Raw genomic sequence first — 16,150 nt, forward strand, 5'->3', positions numbered from 1 at the left:
AATCTAAGATTTAATAATAATAATAATGTGACACACTGACATACAGAAAGCTTTTTAGATGCCCTCCTGAAATTAAACTACATATAATTGTTGAAATTCAAACATTAAGGATATGCAATAAACATTATCGTTCAACATTTTGGAGTTGGCAAGATTTTTGTTTTTGAAGTCTCTTATGCTCACCACCAAGGCTGCATTTATTTTATCAGAAATACATTCGAATACATATTATTATAATTGAAAATAGCTGTTTTCTATTTGTATATATATTTTAAAATGTAATTTATTTTTGTGACAGCAAAGCTGGATTTTCATTAGCCGTTACTTCAGTCTTCAGTGTCACATGATCCTTCAGAAATCATTCTGATATGCTAATTTGATGCTCAAGAATAATTTCTGCTTAACAGCAGAACACATTTATTTGAAATATAAATATTTTGTAAAATTATAAATGTGTTTAAAATTTCAAAGTGAATATTCTGTACATTAAATTGTTGTGATGTCTAAATGAACCTTTCCCTAAATTAACATTTAAAATGATTACATTTCAATTTTAGTGTTTTATTTTAATTTATTTTGATTAAACCGTATAGAGTTTTAATGTATGCAATTTATCGGTTATCGGCCATAACAATCATCTTATCTGACAGAATTAATATTTAATTTAATACTGGTGCATATCTAAATGTAATTTTTTTAGTATGCAAATTTGTACTATGTTTATATGGTGCTCTAAGTGGCTCACTGAAATTCCATCTAATTTGTCCCCTGTGTGTAATGTCCCCTGTGCCCCTTTTTGCACCAGCCTTCAGTCACAGAAAACCACATAAAACACGCATACACGCACACACACACACAAAACCATCCCCGGAGATGAGCCCACAGGGTAGCACAACATTATCACATAAAACAGATAGTCATTCACCCTTTAGAAACTGTATGTTTGTGGTGGATAGAAGAGGGGGCCTTGTTGTCTCCAGATGTAAGTGTGTGTGCGTGTGTAAAGAGTTAGAGAATAAATATTTTGCATTTCAGAGATGACTCATTTTGTCAGTATTTGTGCAGCGAAATACCCCCCCTGAGATTTGAATTTCTTGTTTATCGGGTGTGGGTAAGCTCACACAATCAGCTCATCTGCTAGCTTGTCCTTTATGCTTGGTTGTGAAGGGCTGTGCATCTGCTGTGGAGAATGCTGATGACCTACATACTAAAGATCAGACTGCAGAGCCACTATGTCAGGGAAAGGCCCTTAGCAAACACTTCAAAGCTTGTGTTTGTGCGTGATGAAGACAGACAGAGCACAGTTGGTCCACAGAGGAAGAGACAAGAGGTCAGGAAGAAGTCAGAGAGATCCTGGTGGTCATGGTTCTGGTGTTTGGATGAGGCTCTATTACAGATACTGCAGACAGAAGAACTGACAGTCTTTCTGTTTTACTAAGTGGCTCCTTGTATTTTCTTATCCCACCCTCTTTTGTTAAATTTGATCAACAGCAAACATATATAGAGGCAAATTAGTGTACCTATTATACTATAATTTCATGTGGTGGTGGAATAGAATCTGATATATTTCTGATTTGCACTGCTTCCTAAATTAACTTTGTAATCAAGATATATGTAGGGGGAAATATATTGGATGTCAGAGTAAGGTTAAAATGGGTTAATACCATACAAATATATTTGTAGTGCATCAGACTTTATATAAACTAAACAATATGAACAATGCTGTTTCAGTAAGTTGTATAAATCAGTGTTGTTATTGTTAACTAAAAATAAAACTATTAAAATAGTTTTCATTAACTGAAATAAAGCTGAAATAAAATGCAATTTAAATATTAGAAGAAGAAAATAAACTGTAAAACATAAACAAAAATTAGAAATTATGCTCTGGCAACTAAATGAAACAAAAACATGTTTAAGTAAAATAACAATAATAATAATAAAGTTAAACAGAAATATTAATTCATATTTTAAACTAACATAAGTATTAAAACCTTATTAATTATAAAGTTATATTATATTAATTATAAAAACTGAAAATATAAAAATAAAAGGTAATTCAAAATATGAATAAATACCATAGTAGTACATTAATAATACTCAAATAAAAATATCAATGAACAATAGTATATTTATAAATAAAGAAAAAATCATTAACCTTATTCAATTCTAAATGGTTTTCATTGTTAATTTATGGTACCTGAAGCAATATCTAATGTTACAAACTGAACCTTACAGTAAAAGTGTAATATTTTTTCTAAAGAGTGAAATAGCAATTTTTTGTTTAATGAATATCATTTTAAACATATTATGTAATGTATAATATTTTGAAGATGGTTTTTAGCTTCTGCTCTCCCTTCTGCTCTCCCCTATTTGATTAAGTTCAAACAAGATGGTTTCCTCCATAATGACATTGAGGACCAGAATTTGATTATTACCCGTCAGGAAATGAGGAAATTAGAGAAGGACATGATTCATAGTGCTTTTACACTTTCACTCAGCTACCGAACTCAAGATCAGGACAAACACTTAACATTTAATTCTTATTTAGCTACAGCAAACAGAGAAGAGATATTTTACATATTCGTTCAGAGAGGACTGTAACTCTTTCAGGGCATTATTAACAGCAAAAGTGCTTACCTCTGCACTCCTGCCCTCAATGACGCAGAGTAACGCCAGTCAGCATTTGGTCCTTTGGGCTGGAGAAGGAGAGAAAGAGAGAGAAAGATGAGGAGGGATAGAAGGAAAGAAGGGGTGGAAGGACAGAAAGGGGTTAGATACATTCTCATCAATAAATCATGCTGCTCTGTGTGTGTGTTTCTGTCTTGCATTTTAATATGAACCACAGCTAAAGGAGATCAGAACTACAGGGACGATTATTGGCACTATGCCATGGCCCATGACTCACTGGTATAAAACTTGTATGTGTGGAGACAGCGTTCTTCATAATAAAGCACATGAAGGACACTTGACATTCACCTAATAACATACACTACATTACAAGGGATGCATGATATATGGTATCATATGGTTAATGACTGATATTAGTGATTTTAATATATTGGCATTGGCAGATATTAGATATTTTATTATGTATATGATCAATTTCACTTATAGTTTTGAAGTTGTTAATAATGGAGCAGGTTTTACAAGAAAACAATATTTCAGTCTTTCCACTTCCAAAAAAAAAAAAAAAAAGTTACTTACAATTTCTTTGCAATTACTTGTGAAATTTACTAGTGAAATGTCTTGAGTGAAAACTGTTTCTACACCATTTTTTCAGTGTGTTTTTACATTTAAACTATAAAAAGTCTCAGATTTACTTCGTAATTAGTTAATTAGTCAAATTTACTTTTTATTTACTTTACTTTATTATTGAGTGAAAATTGTTTCAAAGAAATGGCAAGAACACATTGAATTGAAAAAATAAATTGAGGTAGAAAGACTCAAATGGTATTTTCTTGTGAAATATATTCCAATAAACTTTATTAATCATTTACAACTTTGAAAAGACATTTTTTTTAAAGTGAAGATAATCTTTGCCATAATCTAGTGCTCATTCAAATTAATCTTAAATAATTTGTGAAAGGATTTATGACTGAATATGCTCTTTTTATGTTTTCAATTGTAATTCTGTGATGACTAAATTCATTTCATAGCTTTTAAAATGTAGTGATTTTATTTAATTATTATAGAATCATAATTTTAATATCAGCCATTTACCACTTATCAGCCATAACATTGAAATAAATCCATATTATTTGGTATAAGCCAAAATTTTTTATATCGGTGCATTACTATAGCCATTACCACACATGTTTTAATGACTTCACCCTTTCTGCTCAACATCAAGTCCCTAAACATCTTTCTCTTCTCCCAGCATCCATCTCCTCAGTCCCCATGGTACGTAATGATATCATCTTGGGATACCAGCTGACCTCATGTAATATGATACTTGAGTATTTTCTGCTCTCAACCAAAGCAACTCAATCTGAGCACTGGTCACAAGATGACCATTCCCCTTGCAAGCCTCAAACATAAGATGGTCATCTGTTCCTCCAGCAATTCTCAGTGAATGAATTAAATGGCCTTGCACAGAGCGCGTAGTTGCCACTCTTTTTATATTTGCCCTAGTAAAGAAAAAAAAAAAACTAGGTTGGGTAATATGCGATAGGATGAGGCATTAGAGAATGGCCCAGATAATTTGAGTAAATAACATTCTTTAATCAGGTGAATTCAGGGGGGAGAGAGTGCGTGCAAAGTGACTTCGCTTCGCTCTCACAATGTAATTTGCAGGGCTTGAGAATCAAAGGCTGGAGGTTAATTTCATTGCCTGCTCTCTTATCTTGGACAGACGGCCTCTGCTCCTAAATCCTCTGCAGTGTCAAATGTGCTGCAGTGCCTCTCATAACACATCTGAGGCTGTCAAGAGCATCTCTGCAAACTCTAGTTATTCTTGCACTGTAGACATTTTTAGACTATTTTTGTCTTTTTTAAACCATCTGCAACATCTCCTCCCATGAGCCAGAGATCAAGGCTGCACAGCCTTTGGATCATGTTCTGGCTAATTAAAACACATTTCACGAATCCATGGCTGACAGAGTGAACATGAATTCACGCCAATTACACTGACAAAAACACATCAATTGAACATCTATGACAGCAAATTCATTGCAAGGCAATATACTAAAATGTATCCTATCTGCATTAACTGTGAGGAGTTTTTTCCCCCAAAATGGTCTATGTGGCACTCAAAGTAAATGTATTTACTTCAGTGTAATATAATGCACACAAAATAATGTTGAAATTCAAACACAATATTGGATTAAAGACAGTGACATGGGAGTGGGAGGAAGGAAATAATCCTGAAAATGTGATGACAGCTTCAGATGTGGGAGCAAACGCCTGAATCATCACAAATGCAATGTACTACTCTAGAAAGTCTTGATGTTTGACACTAATGCAGGGTGAAGCAAAGCACTGTAAAGCTGCACTAGATAACCGAACAGTACAACAGGAGATGACAAGGTCAAAAGCTTCTCACACGTGGGCACAGAGCTTTATTGCAACTCTTGGTCTGACCAAATTACCTTTTACACTAAAACATACTGGAAAAAAAAGTAGCACTATTTTGAGCTAAAGCTCAATTCTGGTTTCCAATATATATATATTTTTTAATTTAGACAGAACTTGTGCTGAGAACATTTTAGGGTTTTATGTTTAGTAATTTAACATAAGTGTAACCTATATATATATATATATATATATATATATATAAATGTCATAGCAAATAAATGGTGAGAATTTGTTTAACATACAGCATTTCTTTGTTAAATATTGTATAATGGGTTTTTGGAAGAAAAAAAGTGAATTACCATATAATTTGTGGTTTAAATCTACAAAATACTCAAAAAGAATGATTACATTTACGGTAAAAGTCAATAAACAAACATTCTCAGAAATTCCTGTATGATGAACAGTTTTTAGAATAAAAAGTGTGAATTACCATATAATTTGCAGTTTAAATCTAAAAAAAAATACTCAAAAAGAATGACTAAATTTATGGTAAAAAAAAAAAAAAATCAAACAAACATTCTCAGAAATTTCTGTGTGATGCATCACATTATGATTATATTTTATTTAAATATTTTTTATTCATTCATTCATTCATTCATTTATTTATTTATTTATTTACTGTTATTTAGAATTTATGTAAAAGCCCAAACACTGGCATCATTTTTTTTTTGTATTTTTTTACTGTAACTGTACTGTACTGTACAGTTTTTGTATTTTTACGGATATATATTTTCTAATGAGACACACCTGTAGTGCTGCATCTGGCATACTAAGCCTGCGAACAAATCCGCTCCCTCCTGTAAAAAAGCGCTCGGAGCCCCAGGTGCCACTGATGGGTCGGCCCGTGTTGTAGAACATGAACGTGTCGCTGCCCGATGTAGCAGTCAGACAGGTCTTGTAGCAATAAGTTTTGGTCAGAGAGCCATTACCCCGGACCTCAATATAATGAGGCTCAACCTTGAGGTCTCGTCTAAGCACCACATTGTTATTGGGTTGAGAGCCGCCACCACCACCACCTCCTCCGCCGCCACCCCCTCCTGAGCCACATTCCACTTGGGCCTTCTGGGACACACAGCAGGGCGAACAGGACCCGGGCTGGGAGCAGTAGGCATGGCAGCGCACGATAGCCAGCACAACCACGGTCACCAAGAACACAAAGGTGGTGGCGCTCAAGGCTACAATGAGGTACAGTGTCACATTGGAAAATAAGAGAGAGCTGTGAGGGCGGATGATTCGTTTGGGGTCAGGCGTGACTTTTAGCGGCACCTCCATGACAGCGACGTTGATTGTAGCGGTGGATGACAGAGGTGGTTCGCCATGGTCCCTTACTAGTACAGTTAGACTGAAAGAGGTGGAGTTTTCTTCAAGGACACGTCGCGTTGTACGAATTTCTCCTGTGTGTTCGTGAACTTTAAAGAGATCCAGATCGCTGGCCTGGTCCAGCAGATAGACAACCCATGCGTTCTGTCCTGCATCTGCATCATAAGCCACTACTTTTGTGATCAAAGTTCCTGGCTCTGCATTTTTCTGAACTGTCTCTGTTAAGCGTGTGCCATTGGCTGGAGGACTCACAATCTCAGGCGCATGGTCGTTTTGATCCATTATGTAGATATAGACAGTGGCTACACGGCTGAGTGGTGGGATACCCCCATCCTGAGCTTTAACCTGGAAGTGAAACTCCCGTAGTGACTCGTAGTCAAAGGAGCGCAGGGCATAGGCAACACCTGTGTCCGCTTTAACCGACACATAGGAGGTGACCGGGATCCCGTGATTGTTGTCGTTTAGGACCGTGTAGGTGATGCGAGCGTTTTCATTGACATCAGCGTCCTGAGCTTTGACGGTACAGAGAGAGGCTCCAGGTGCATTGTTCTCCATGACATACACAGTGTAGGAGGTCTGCTCAAAGCGTGGAGGGTTGTCGTTCACATCTGCGACGTCCACCTGAATGGTCTTCTGAGACGAAAGGGGAGGGTTGCCGGCATCGGTAGCGCTGAGGGTGACATTATAGGCTGCTGTGGTCTCACGGTCAAGAAAGGCAGAGGTTACCAAGGTGTAGTAATTTCTAAATGACTTGATTTTGAAAGGAAGACCAGGCTGAATTTCAAGGGTAACCTGTTTGTTAGGGCCAGAATCCCGGTCAGTCACACTGATCAGGGCCACCACGGTATCTGCACGGGCATCTTCACGCACTGGACTGGACAAAGACGAGAGCACGATATCTGGAACGTTGTCATTGACATCCACGACCTCCACCACCACTTTGCAATGGGCTGCTACTGGAGCTGGGCCTTTGTCCATGGCCTGGATGTACATTTCATATGAATTAGTGTCCTCGTAATCCACATTGCTCTTGACTCTGATTTCTCCAGTGTTGGTGTCCATGCTGAACATCTGCCTGACCCTGTCTGGGGTGTAACTGCTGAATGAATAAAGCACCTCCCCATTGGTTCCTTCATCTTGGTCTGTGGCATTCAGTTTAATAACCAAAGTGTCTTTGGGCGAATTTTCAAGCAATTTGACTTTATATACTGAGCTGTCAAAAACGGGATTGTTGTCATTCGAATCTAAGACGCGAACGTTAATTTTTGCGGTACCTGTTCTTGCTGGTGTGCCACCGTCTGTCGCTGTCAGGATTAACTGATGGTAAGGGGCGAGCTCGCGATCCAAGGGCTTTTTGAGAACGAGCTCGATGTGCTTAGTATTCAACGAAGGCTTGTTGGAATCGAGAGCGAAATGCTCGTTTGGGCTGAGCCGGTACAATCGAACTGAATTGGTACCGATGTCCGGATCTTGCGCGTGTTCGATTGGAAAACGAGAGCCCGGCAAAGCCGACTCCGTGATCTCCAATTGATACTCGTCTCTGGGGAACTGCGGCGTATTATCATTCACGTCTGTTATCTCCACCTCGACATTATGGTCTTCATTTGGGTCCTCAAGGAGAACCTCTAGATTCAAAACACACGCGGCGCTTGTATCACACAATGTCTCTCTGTCAATTCTCTCGTTTACCAATAATTTTCCATTCTTATGGTCCACGTACCTTTTGCCGCTGTCAGACGTTACCTTAATCTTTCGGGTGGAGAGCTTTCGAACATCCAACCCCAAATCCTGTGCAATATCACCTACAATCGTTCCACTCTCCGATTCTTCTGGCACGGAATATCGTATTTGTCCGAGAGCAAGGCCACAAAATAATAAAAATAGCAAAAAAGAAAGAGGCACTTTTTTGTCTAGGCAATCACATATCCCTGCAACAGCCATCGCAAGATCATAGGATCCGCAGACGGATTAAAAACAGCACTCCGCCTTGTCAGCTTGCAATATCTTGCCTCCCACTTCCGCATTAAAGGTTTTGCATTTATGTGCACAATGGTCTAATTGTCAATTCCATTCTAAACGCGCACGGATACTTCTCGGATGCGTCCATGTTTCCTTTGTCCGCGCTTATCCTTTTTTTTTTTCCCCCTCTGCGCGCAGCTGACGGGTGTGTTTCCTTGCCACTGGTGCTGCATATTTCGCCGTGCGCGCTCTCTCTCTCTCTCTCAGTTTCAAGCCACCCCTCCCATTCGTACTCCTTTTCCTCCTCTTCTTCATAGCTCAGTTCGATGGTGTTGGTGCGGTGTTGTGTAATATTAAGTTCCTGTGAAAAACTGTTTTTCACAGGAACTATTAAGTTAAGTGAATAGTCATTAGTTGTGGGCGTGTCCTTGAAACAACGCGCAAACGAATGGAACTGAAAATATTAGTGCATGCTCCTCAAATCGCTACATGTTTAATGTATTATTTCGAAAAGGTAATGAAGTATCAATGTTCAGCATTAAAGCATTAACTGCAACAGTGTCAAAACAATGCATAGTTTGTGTAATAATAAATCGTCTATAAGCTGTTTTGCCTGATTGATTACAGGAACACTTGGGTAAAGTTGGTTTTATATTCGCACATTCACAACATTCACACATTTCCGCGTTCAATAACTTTCAAATTATATGTGCAATAGTTATTTTTTGCAAATTCTAAACAGCGACATCACTGTCAACCTACTACATTTTTTTTTTCGATCAAAATGGCCAAGTATAGTTTTAATGTCATACTTACTTGCGACTGTCCAATGTAGTGCGGTTAACAAAGTAATTTAATGCAATAGTCCGAATGTGCCAATATAAAACCAACTGTACCCAAGTGAAACAAACCTCTACAAATGTATCTGTGGCCTAATTAAATGTATATAAGCTAGTCTGGTGTGAGTATCCTGTGTCTTGTTTCGGACTGGATGTGGAGCTTAAGTCACAGGTAGCTGATCATTGTGTGAACCAAACTCACATGGAGGCTGTTTTCATTGAGTGCCAAGGCCCTGTTTTAATAATTATCTCAGACACCAGACACCAGACACTGACTTAATTTTGCATTGCTTCATTCCACATACACATACTTTCACACAATTTCCCCTGTGTTTTCAATTCGAGTTATATTCACAAAGCAATTACTTCTGTACTTGTCATAGTAACATTTAATGTATGTAACTAAAATTTATATACTTTACAACAATGTTTGGAGTAGCATTTTTACATAAACAGTCAAAATAAAACACTTACTAAAAAAGATAACATGTTGTCAATCTACATGTCATGTTAAAATTAACCCTGATCAGAGAACTGTCAACATGAAAGTGTTCAAATTATTGAAATATTAACTTTAAATTAATCTCAGAAGATATTAATCTCAGGAGGAGACAGGAGAACAGAGTTTGGCTGACAAAAACATTTGGGTTTCATTGTTGTAAAATGTGATTAACATTTGAAAATCTTATTCAAGTGTTTAACAGATTTTCAAATGTTAAACACGATTATGTATATCTGCACTATCATGTATATTGCACTATCCGTACTTTCTTCTTGGAAGCTCTTGTCGCCAAGTCAAATTCCTTGTGTGTGTAAACATACTTGGTAATAAAGCTCTTTCTGACTTCTGACTGACTTCTGAACACAACACTAGGATCATGAAAGTGTGGATGTTTTCACACACCATTTTTAAACACATGACATGAAAGAGATTGTTTTTCAGTGCAACATATGGTCAAAGAACAGACACGATGTGTGATTATATATGATATGTATTATTATAATATTAGTAGTAGTTCTTAGATTCTCTAAACTGTTAAGCAATGCTCTGTATTTGACTGTTAACTAAATACAATTAAGGAAAACATGACATGCATGTGGGTCCATTTTAAAGGGACAATTCGTTCAAAAATAAAAAATTAACTCACTCTCATGACTCATTCTTCTGTAGCAGATACTTTGGAAAAATGTGTCAATGCTGTTTTGTTCACACTGGTTTCAAACAGGTGAGTAAATGATGACAGAGTTTTCATTTTTGGGTGGACGTATACCTTTATATTATAATCTATTATAGGCTACTTGGAGATTGGTGATTCCCAGACAGGTGTATGTGGAAAATTATTATTATTTTTATTTATTTATTTATTTTTACTTAAAATAAAATAATAATAATAGAAAAAAATATGTGACAGATAGAAATAAATGAGCATTTACCTGTGTGACTAATTATAATTTACATGATACATAATATAATATGAGAAAAAGGAATACTTGTAGTTTGGTGTTGATAAAGATACTGATGGGGCTGTGGAGGCTGGGAAATACTGGCTATTAAAAAAAAAAAAAAAAGAAGATGATGATGATGAAAGAAAGAATGATACAGGATACTCACACCAGACTAGCTTATATACCGTACATTTAATTAGGTCACAGATACGTGCATAGAGCTTTGTTTCAGGCATTGTTGTATAGCTACACACTGCAGTACTAGTCACCAATGACAACTAGGTAGGCTAATCTATTCAAATAAATAAATACATTAATTAAAGCCCCACAAATGAAATATATAAAAGCTACACATCAAAAAGAAAAAACAACAACAAAACTATATTAGCCTAGGTTAGCATAAGTTATTCACTTATTGTTTGTTTTGCTGTATTCCTGTAATCAATCAGGCAAAACAGCTTATAGACGATTTATCATATTATTACACAAACTATGCATTATTTTGACACTCTTGCAGTTAATGCTAAACATTGATACTTCGTTACCTTTTCGAAATAATCCATTAAACATGTAGCGATTTGAGGAGCATGCACTAATATTTTCAGTTCCATTCGTTTGCGCGTTGTTTCAAGGACACGCCCACAACAGGAGAACTAATGACTATTCACGTAAACTCCACCCACTGGAACAGTTTTTCATCTCGAGATGGTCCTCACTGCAGAACACAAGATCCAGGGGGTGGAGTTGGATCTAGATCCAACTCCTCCCACCTTACATAGACCTAAACCTACCCGTCCCCATCCCCTGATCCATAAACCCACCCATCCCCACCCCTAAACCTACCCATCTCCACCCCTAAACCTACCCATCTCCACCCCCTTGAAGTGGATCCAACTCCGCCCCCTGGATCTTTGTTCTGCAGTGAGGGGCTATTGGTTTTTCACAGGAACTGAATATTACACAACAGCGGCACATCGGGAGAGGGGCCGCCTACTCAAATATAATGCATTCTGATATTCGAAACCTTGTAAGAAAATATAACAGCTTGATGGAAGCAGCAAAAAAGCAACAGCTATATTTATTAAAGTCATTTAATTTGGAGAAAAAAGCTACACGTCAATTAGAAAGCGAACATTTGGTATACGTTATTTTTCCCCTGAACTAGGGCAGTGCGTTTTAAGCTTTGGTTCATCACTTTTGGAGAGTCACGGATGAGGAAAAAGACTCAAAATTAAATGCGTTCCAAGTGCTTTTTTGTAAGAGATTGGATTCTGCTGTATCTATATAAATGGCTGTGATACTACCCTGTATTAAAAAAAAAAATGTTTAAAATCTATAGTAAAATTCTTAAGTAAAAAGCTGTTAATTGGATACCTTGCCATGTAGTAAACAAAATTGTATTTAAAAACACAAAAAGTATTTGTACTGCTTAATATTGTAAAAATGCTAAAGCAAAAGTAAAAATTACCTTTTACTTAGTTATTTTTTAAATTATTAATTAATTCATTTTATTTTGTTTTAGTTAAACAATCCTTAGTTTGCTGTCAAGTAAATCTACACCTGCCAATCTGTAGAATATCACTGTTCTGACAGGCTGAGACTTCTCAACCATGATTATCGTTGTCAGCGCCCAAAGAATGACAATCCAAATTATTGTAGATTACCAAGCGTTTTAATCATGTTTCAGAAAAAATAAAAAAAATAAATGTTTTGAAATACAGAATACGTTTATTCTTTATTGATCACAGAACGGCTATATTCATTAAAATCTATCATTTTTCATTGCCCCAGAATGCGCATTTCTCTCTCCGCCTCTCTCTCCTCTCCCTCTGTGGCTTTGACTTCAGACAGACCAGGTCATTCGGGCGTGCGCGCCTGGGGCGCGATCTCTATGCATCCGTCAAAATGCGCCACAGTGAGGGAGCGTGTCACTCTGAAACCGATGACATAAACTAAGCCAGGGCAGACTGTCAGCGTAAACCCGTCGCATTAGAGTCGCCTCATGTCATCACCATATAAAGCAGTAGATTAAACTCTTCATTCAGATCAGAATTGTTTTTTTTGTTTTGTTTTTAAATCTAGCAATGACTATCAAAAATTGTATTATATTATGTTGTTCTAACGTTAACTAGACATTTTGTGGAACATATTTAAGAATAAAATGGGACATTCATAGGTCAAAGTTCATTATAATAGGAACTGTAAATATTATTATTATTATTTTTTTTTTTTGCAGATGGGGTCACTAGAGCACAGAACAGCAGGTGACAATCAAATGTCTTTGTTCAATGCCAGATAGGTGTAGGCTGAATTTGTATCGATTTGGGATCACTATTTTAAATCAGTATGTATATATATATATATATATATATATATATATATATACAGGTGCTGGTCATATAATTAGAATATCATCAAAAGGTTGATTTATTTCACTAATTCCATTCAAAAGTTAAACTTGTATATTATATTCATTCATTACACACAGACTGATATATTTCAAATGTTTATTTCTTTTAATTTTGATGATTAGAGCTTACAGCTCATGAAAGTCAAAAATCAGTCTCTCAAAATATTAGAACATTACTTAAGACCAATACAAAGAAAGGATTTTTAGAAATCTTGGCCAACTGAAAAGTATGAAAATAAAAGTATGAGCATGTACAGCACTCAATACTTAGTTGGGGCTCCTTTGCCTGAATTACTGCAGCAATGCGGCGTGGCATGGAGTCGATCAGTCTGTGGCACTGCTCAGGTGTTATGAGAGCCCAGGTTGCTCTGATAGTGGCCTTCAGCTCATCTGCATTGTTGGGTCTGGTGTCTCTCATCTTCCTCTTGACAATACCCCATAGATTCTCTATGGGGTTCAGGTCAGGCGAGTTTGCTGGCCAATCAAGCACAGTAACACTATGGTCATTGAACCAGCTTTTGGTACCTTTGGCAGTGTGGGCAGGTGCCAAGTCCTGCTGGAAAATGAAATCAGCATCTCCATAAAGCTTGTCAACAGAAGGAAGCATGAAGTGCTCTAAAATCTCCTGGTAGATGGCTGCGTTGACTGTGGACTTCAGAAAACACAGTGGACCAACACCAGCAGATGACATGGCAGCCCAAATCATCACTGACTGTGGAAACTTCACACTGGACTTCAAGCAACATGAATTCTGTGCCTCTCCACTCTTCCTTCAGACTCTTGGACCTTGATTTCCAAATGAAATGTAAAATTTACTTTCATCTGAAAAGAGGACTTTGGACCACTGAGCAACAGTCCAGTTCTTTTTCTCCACAGCCCAGGTAAGATGCTTCTGACGTTGTCTCTGGTTCAGAAGTGGCTTGGTAGCCCTTTTCCTGAAGACGTCTGAGCGTGGTGACTCTTGATGCACTGACTCCAGCTTCAGTTCTCTCCTTGTGAAGCTCTCACAAGTGTTTGAATCGGCTTTGTTTGACTGTATTCTCAAGCTTGCAGTCATCCCTGTTGCTTGTGCACCTTTTCCTACCCAAATACTTCCTTCCAGTCAACTTTGCATTTAATATGCTTTGATACAGCACTCCGTAAACAGCCACACCTTTCAGTAATGACCTTCTGTGACTTAACCTCTTTGTGGAGGGCGTCAATGTTCGTCTTCTGGATCATTGCCAAGTCAGCAGTCTTCCCCATTATTGTGGTTTCAAAGAACAAGAGATACCCAGAATTTATACTGTAGGGATGGTCATTTATTCAAACTCAAATGTAAATATTCTAATATTTTGAGATACTGATTGTTGACTTTTGTGAGCTGTAAGCTCTAATCATCAAAATTAAAAGAAATAAACATTTGAAATATATCAGTCTGTGTGTAATGAATTAATATAATATACAAGTTTAACTTTTTGAATGGAATTAGTGAAATAAATCAACTTTTTGATAATATTCTAATTATATGACCAGCACCTGTATATATATATATATATATATATATATATACAATGCCCTCCAAAAGTGTTGGAACAGTAAAGACAAAATTGCTCTGTTGGCTGTGGAGTCAAGACATTTGCAAATATGATTAAAAGATGAATATGAGACAAAACTACAGATGTCACATTTTATTATTAGACGTTTCAACACATACATGTTTTACCAAATAAAAAGAACAGCACTTTTAGAGTTCATCCCACTCATTGATGTGAGCATAAGTATTGGTTGAACATAAGGCAGATATAAAAGATTAAAAGCTATTATTTAGTTACAGATCCCTTGCGCACTATCACAGCAGTGAGTCTGTGACCCATAGACATCACCAGACTCTTGGTCTAATCCTTTAAAATACTTTTCAGCCTTTAATGCAGCCAATTGCAATTGTTGCTTGTTTTGGGGAGTTTCTGCCTTTACTCTCCTCTCCAGCTGGTGAAATTCATGGATCGGATTTAAATCTGGAGATTGACTTGGGCAATCTAAGACTTTCCATTTCTTTGCCCTTATAAATTCCTTGACTGAACTGGCAGGGTGTGTTGGGTCATTGTCCTGATGCAATATGAAGCACTTCCCAATTAATTTGGTGGCATTTTCTTGAATATTGGTAGGCAAGATGGTTTTGTACCCTTTCAAATTCATTCTGCTACTGTCATCATACATTAAGTCATCAGTAAAGTTGGGAAGCCATGCATGCCATGACACCACCTCCACCATGCTTTACAGATGAGGCTGTATGCTTGGGATCATTGCAGTTCCCTTTTTTTCTCCATATTTTTGCTTTCCCATCACTTAGATAAAGGTTCATCTTTGTCTCATCGGTCCATGAACACAGTTCCAAAACTCTTCTGGCTCACCTTTGTGCTTTTTTGCAAACTCTAATCTTGCCTTTCTATTTTTGGAGCTGGTCAGAGGTTTGTATCTTGCTGTGTAGCATCTGTAATTCTGTGTCAAAGTCTCCTGAGGACAGTAGATTGTCAGAGCATCACCCCAGGAAGTTGTTGGTGATTTTACAGACACGTCTTTTAGGATTCATTTTCACAGCTTTTATGATTTGTCTGTCATCAACTACTGTTGTTTTCTCAGCCGATCAAGTAGTTGTTGGTTGCTGGTGGTTTCCGAACTCTTGATTTCTCCATGCCCTTTGTTTTTGCTAAAGCTCTAACTGACTTCCTCTTTTCTTTTAGCATCCAAATTGCTTGCTTTTCTCTCAAAGTCAGCTCCCTCGTCTTGAATGCAAGATTCAGAATGCAGAAGTAATGGATATAACTGATACGACACATTCCCTGCTTTTAATATCTGAAGAATTAATGCAACAGGACACAGCTGACCACTTAGAAAGACCTGTGAGGCAACTGTTCCAATACTTATGCTCACATCAGATAGAGGGATGAAACTCTAAAAATACTGAACTTCTTAGCTGGTAAAACATCTATGTGTTGAATCACCCAATAATAAAATGTGACATTCTGTAATTTTGTCTCATATTCATCTTTTAATCATATTTGTAAATGTCTTGACTCCACAGCCAACAAATCAATTTTGTATATGTATATATATATATATA

At 37.0% G+C, this 16,150-nt stretch overlaps 1 protein-coding gene across 2 annotated transcripts in view; it reads right to left on the bottom strand.

The window, feature by feature from the left end:
- Positions 1–16,150, bottom strand: part of LOC131548764 (protocadherin alpha-C2-like) — a 198,948-nt gene that overhangs the window by 167,029 nt on the left and 15,769 nt on the right. The window contains exons 1-2 of one of the 2 annotated variants that reach the window (XM_058790278.1): positions 5,821–8,598; positions 2,638–2,696 (exon numbers count right to left, since the gene is read on the bottom strand). In XM_058790278.1, the coding sequence (XP_058646261.1) occupies positions 2,638–2,696; positions 5,821–8,334 (2,573 nt within the window). In that variant the 5' untranslated portion in view covers positions 8,335–8,598. Of the gene's footprint in view, positions 1–2,637; positions 2,697–5,820; positions 8,599–16,150 lie in introns of those variants that run through there. The other variant, XM_058790326.1, reaches the window with a different exon arrangement.

Source organism: Onychostoma macrolepis, chromosome 10 (assembly GCF_012432095.1).
Source record: "Onychostoma macrolepis isolate SWU-2019 chromosome 10, ASM1243209v1, whole genome shotgun sequence".
NCBI lineage: Eukaryota > Metazoa > Chordata > Actinopteri > Cypriniformes > Cyprinidae > Onychostoma > Onychostoma macrolepis.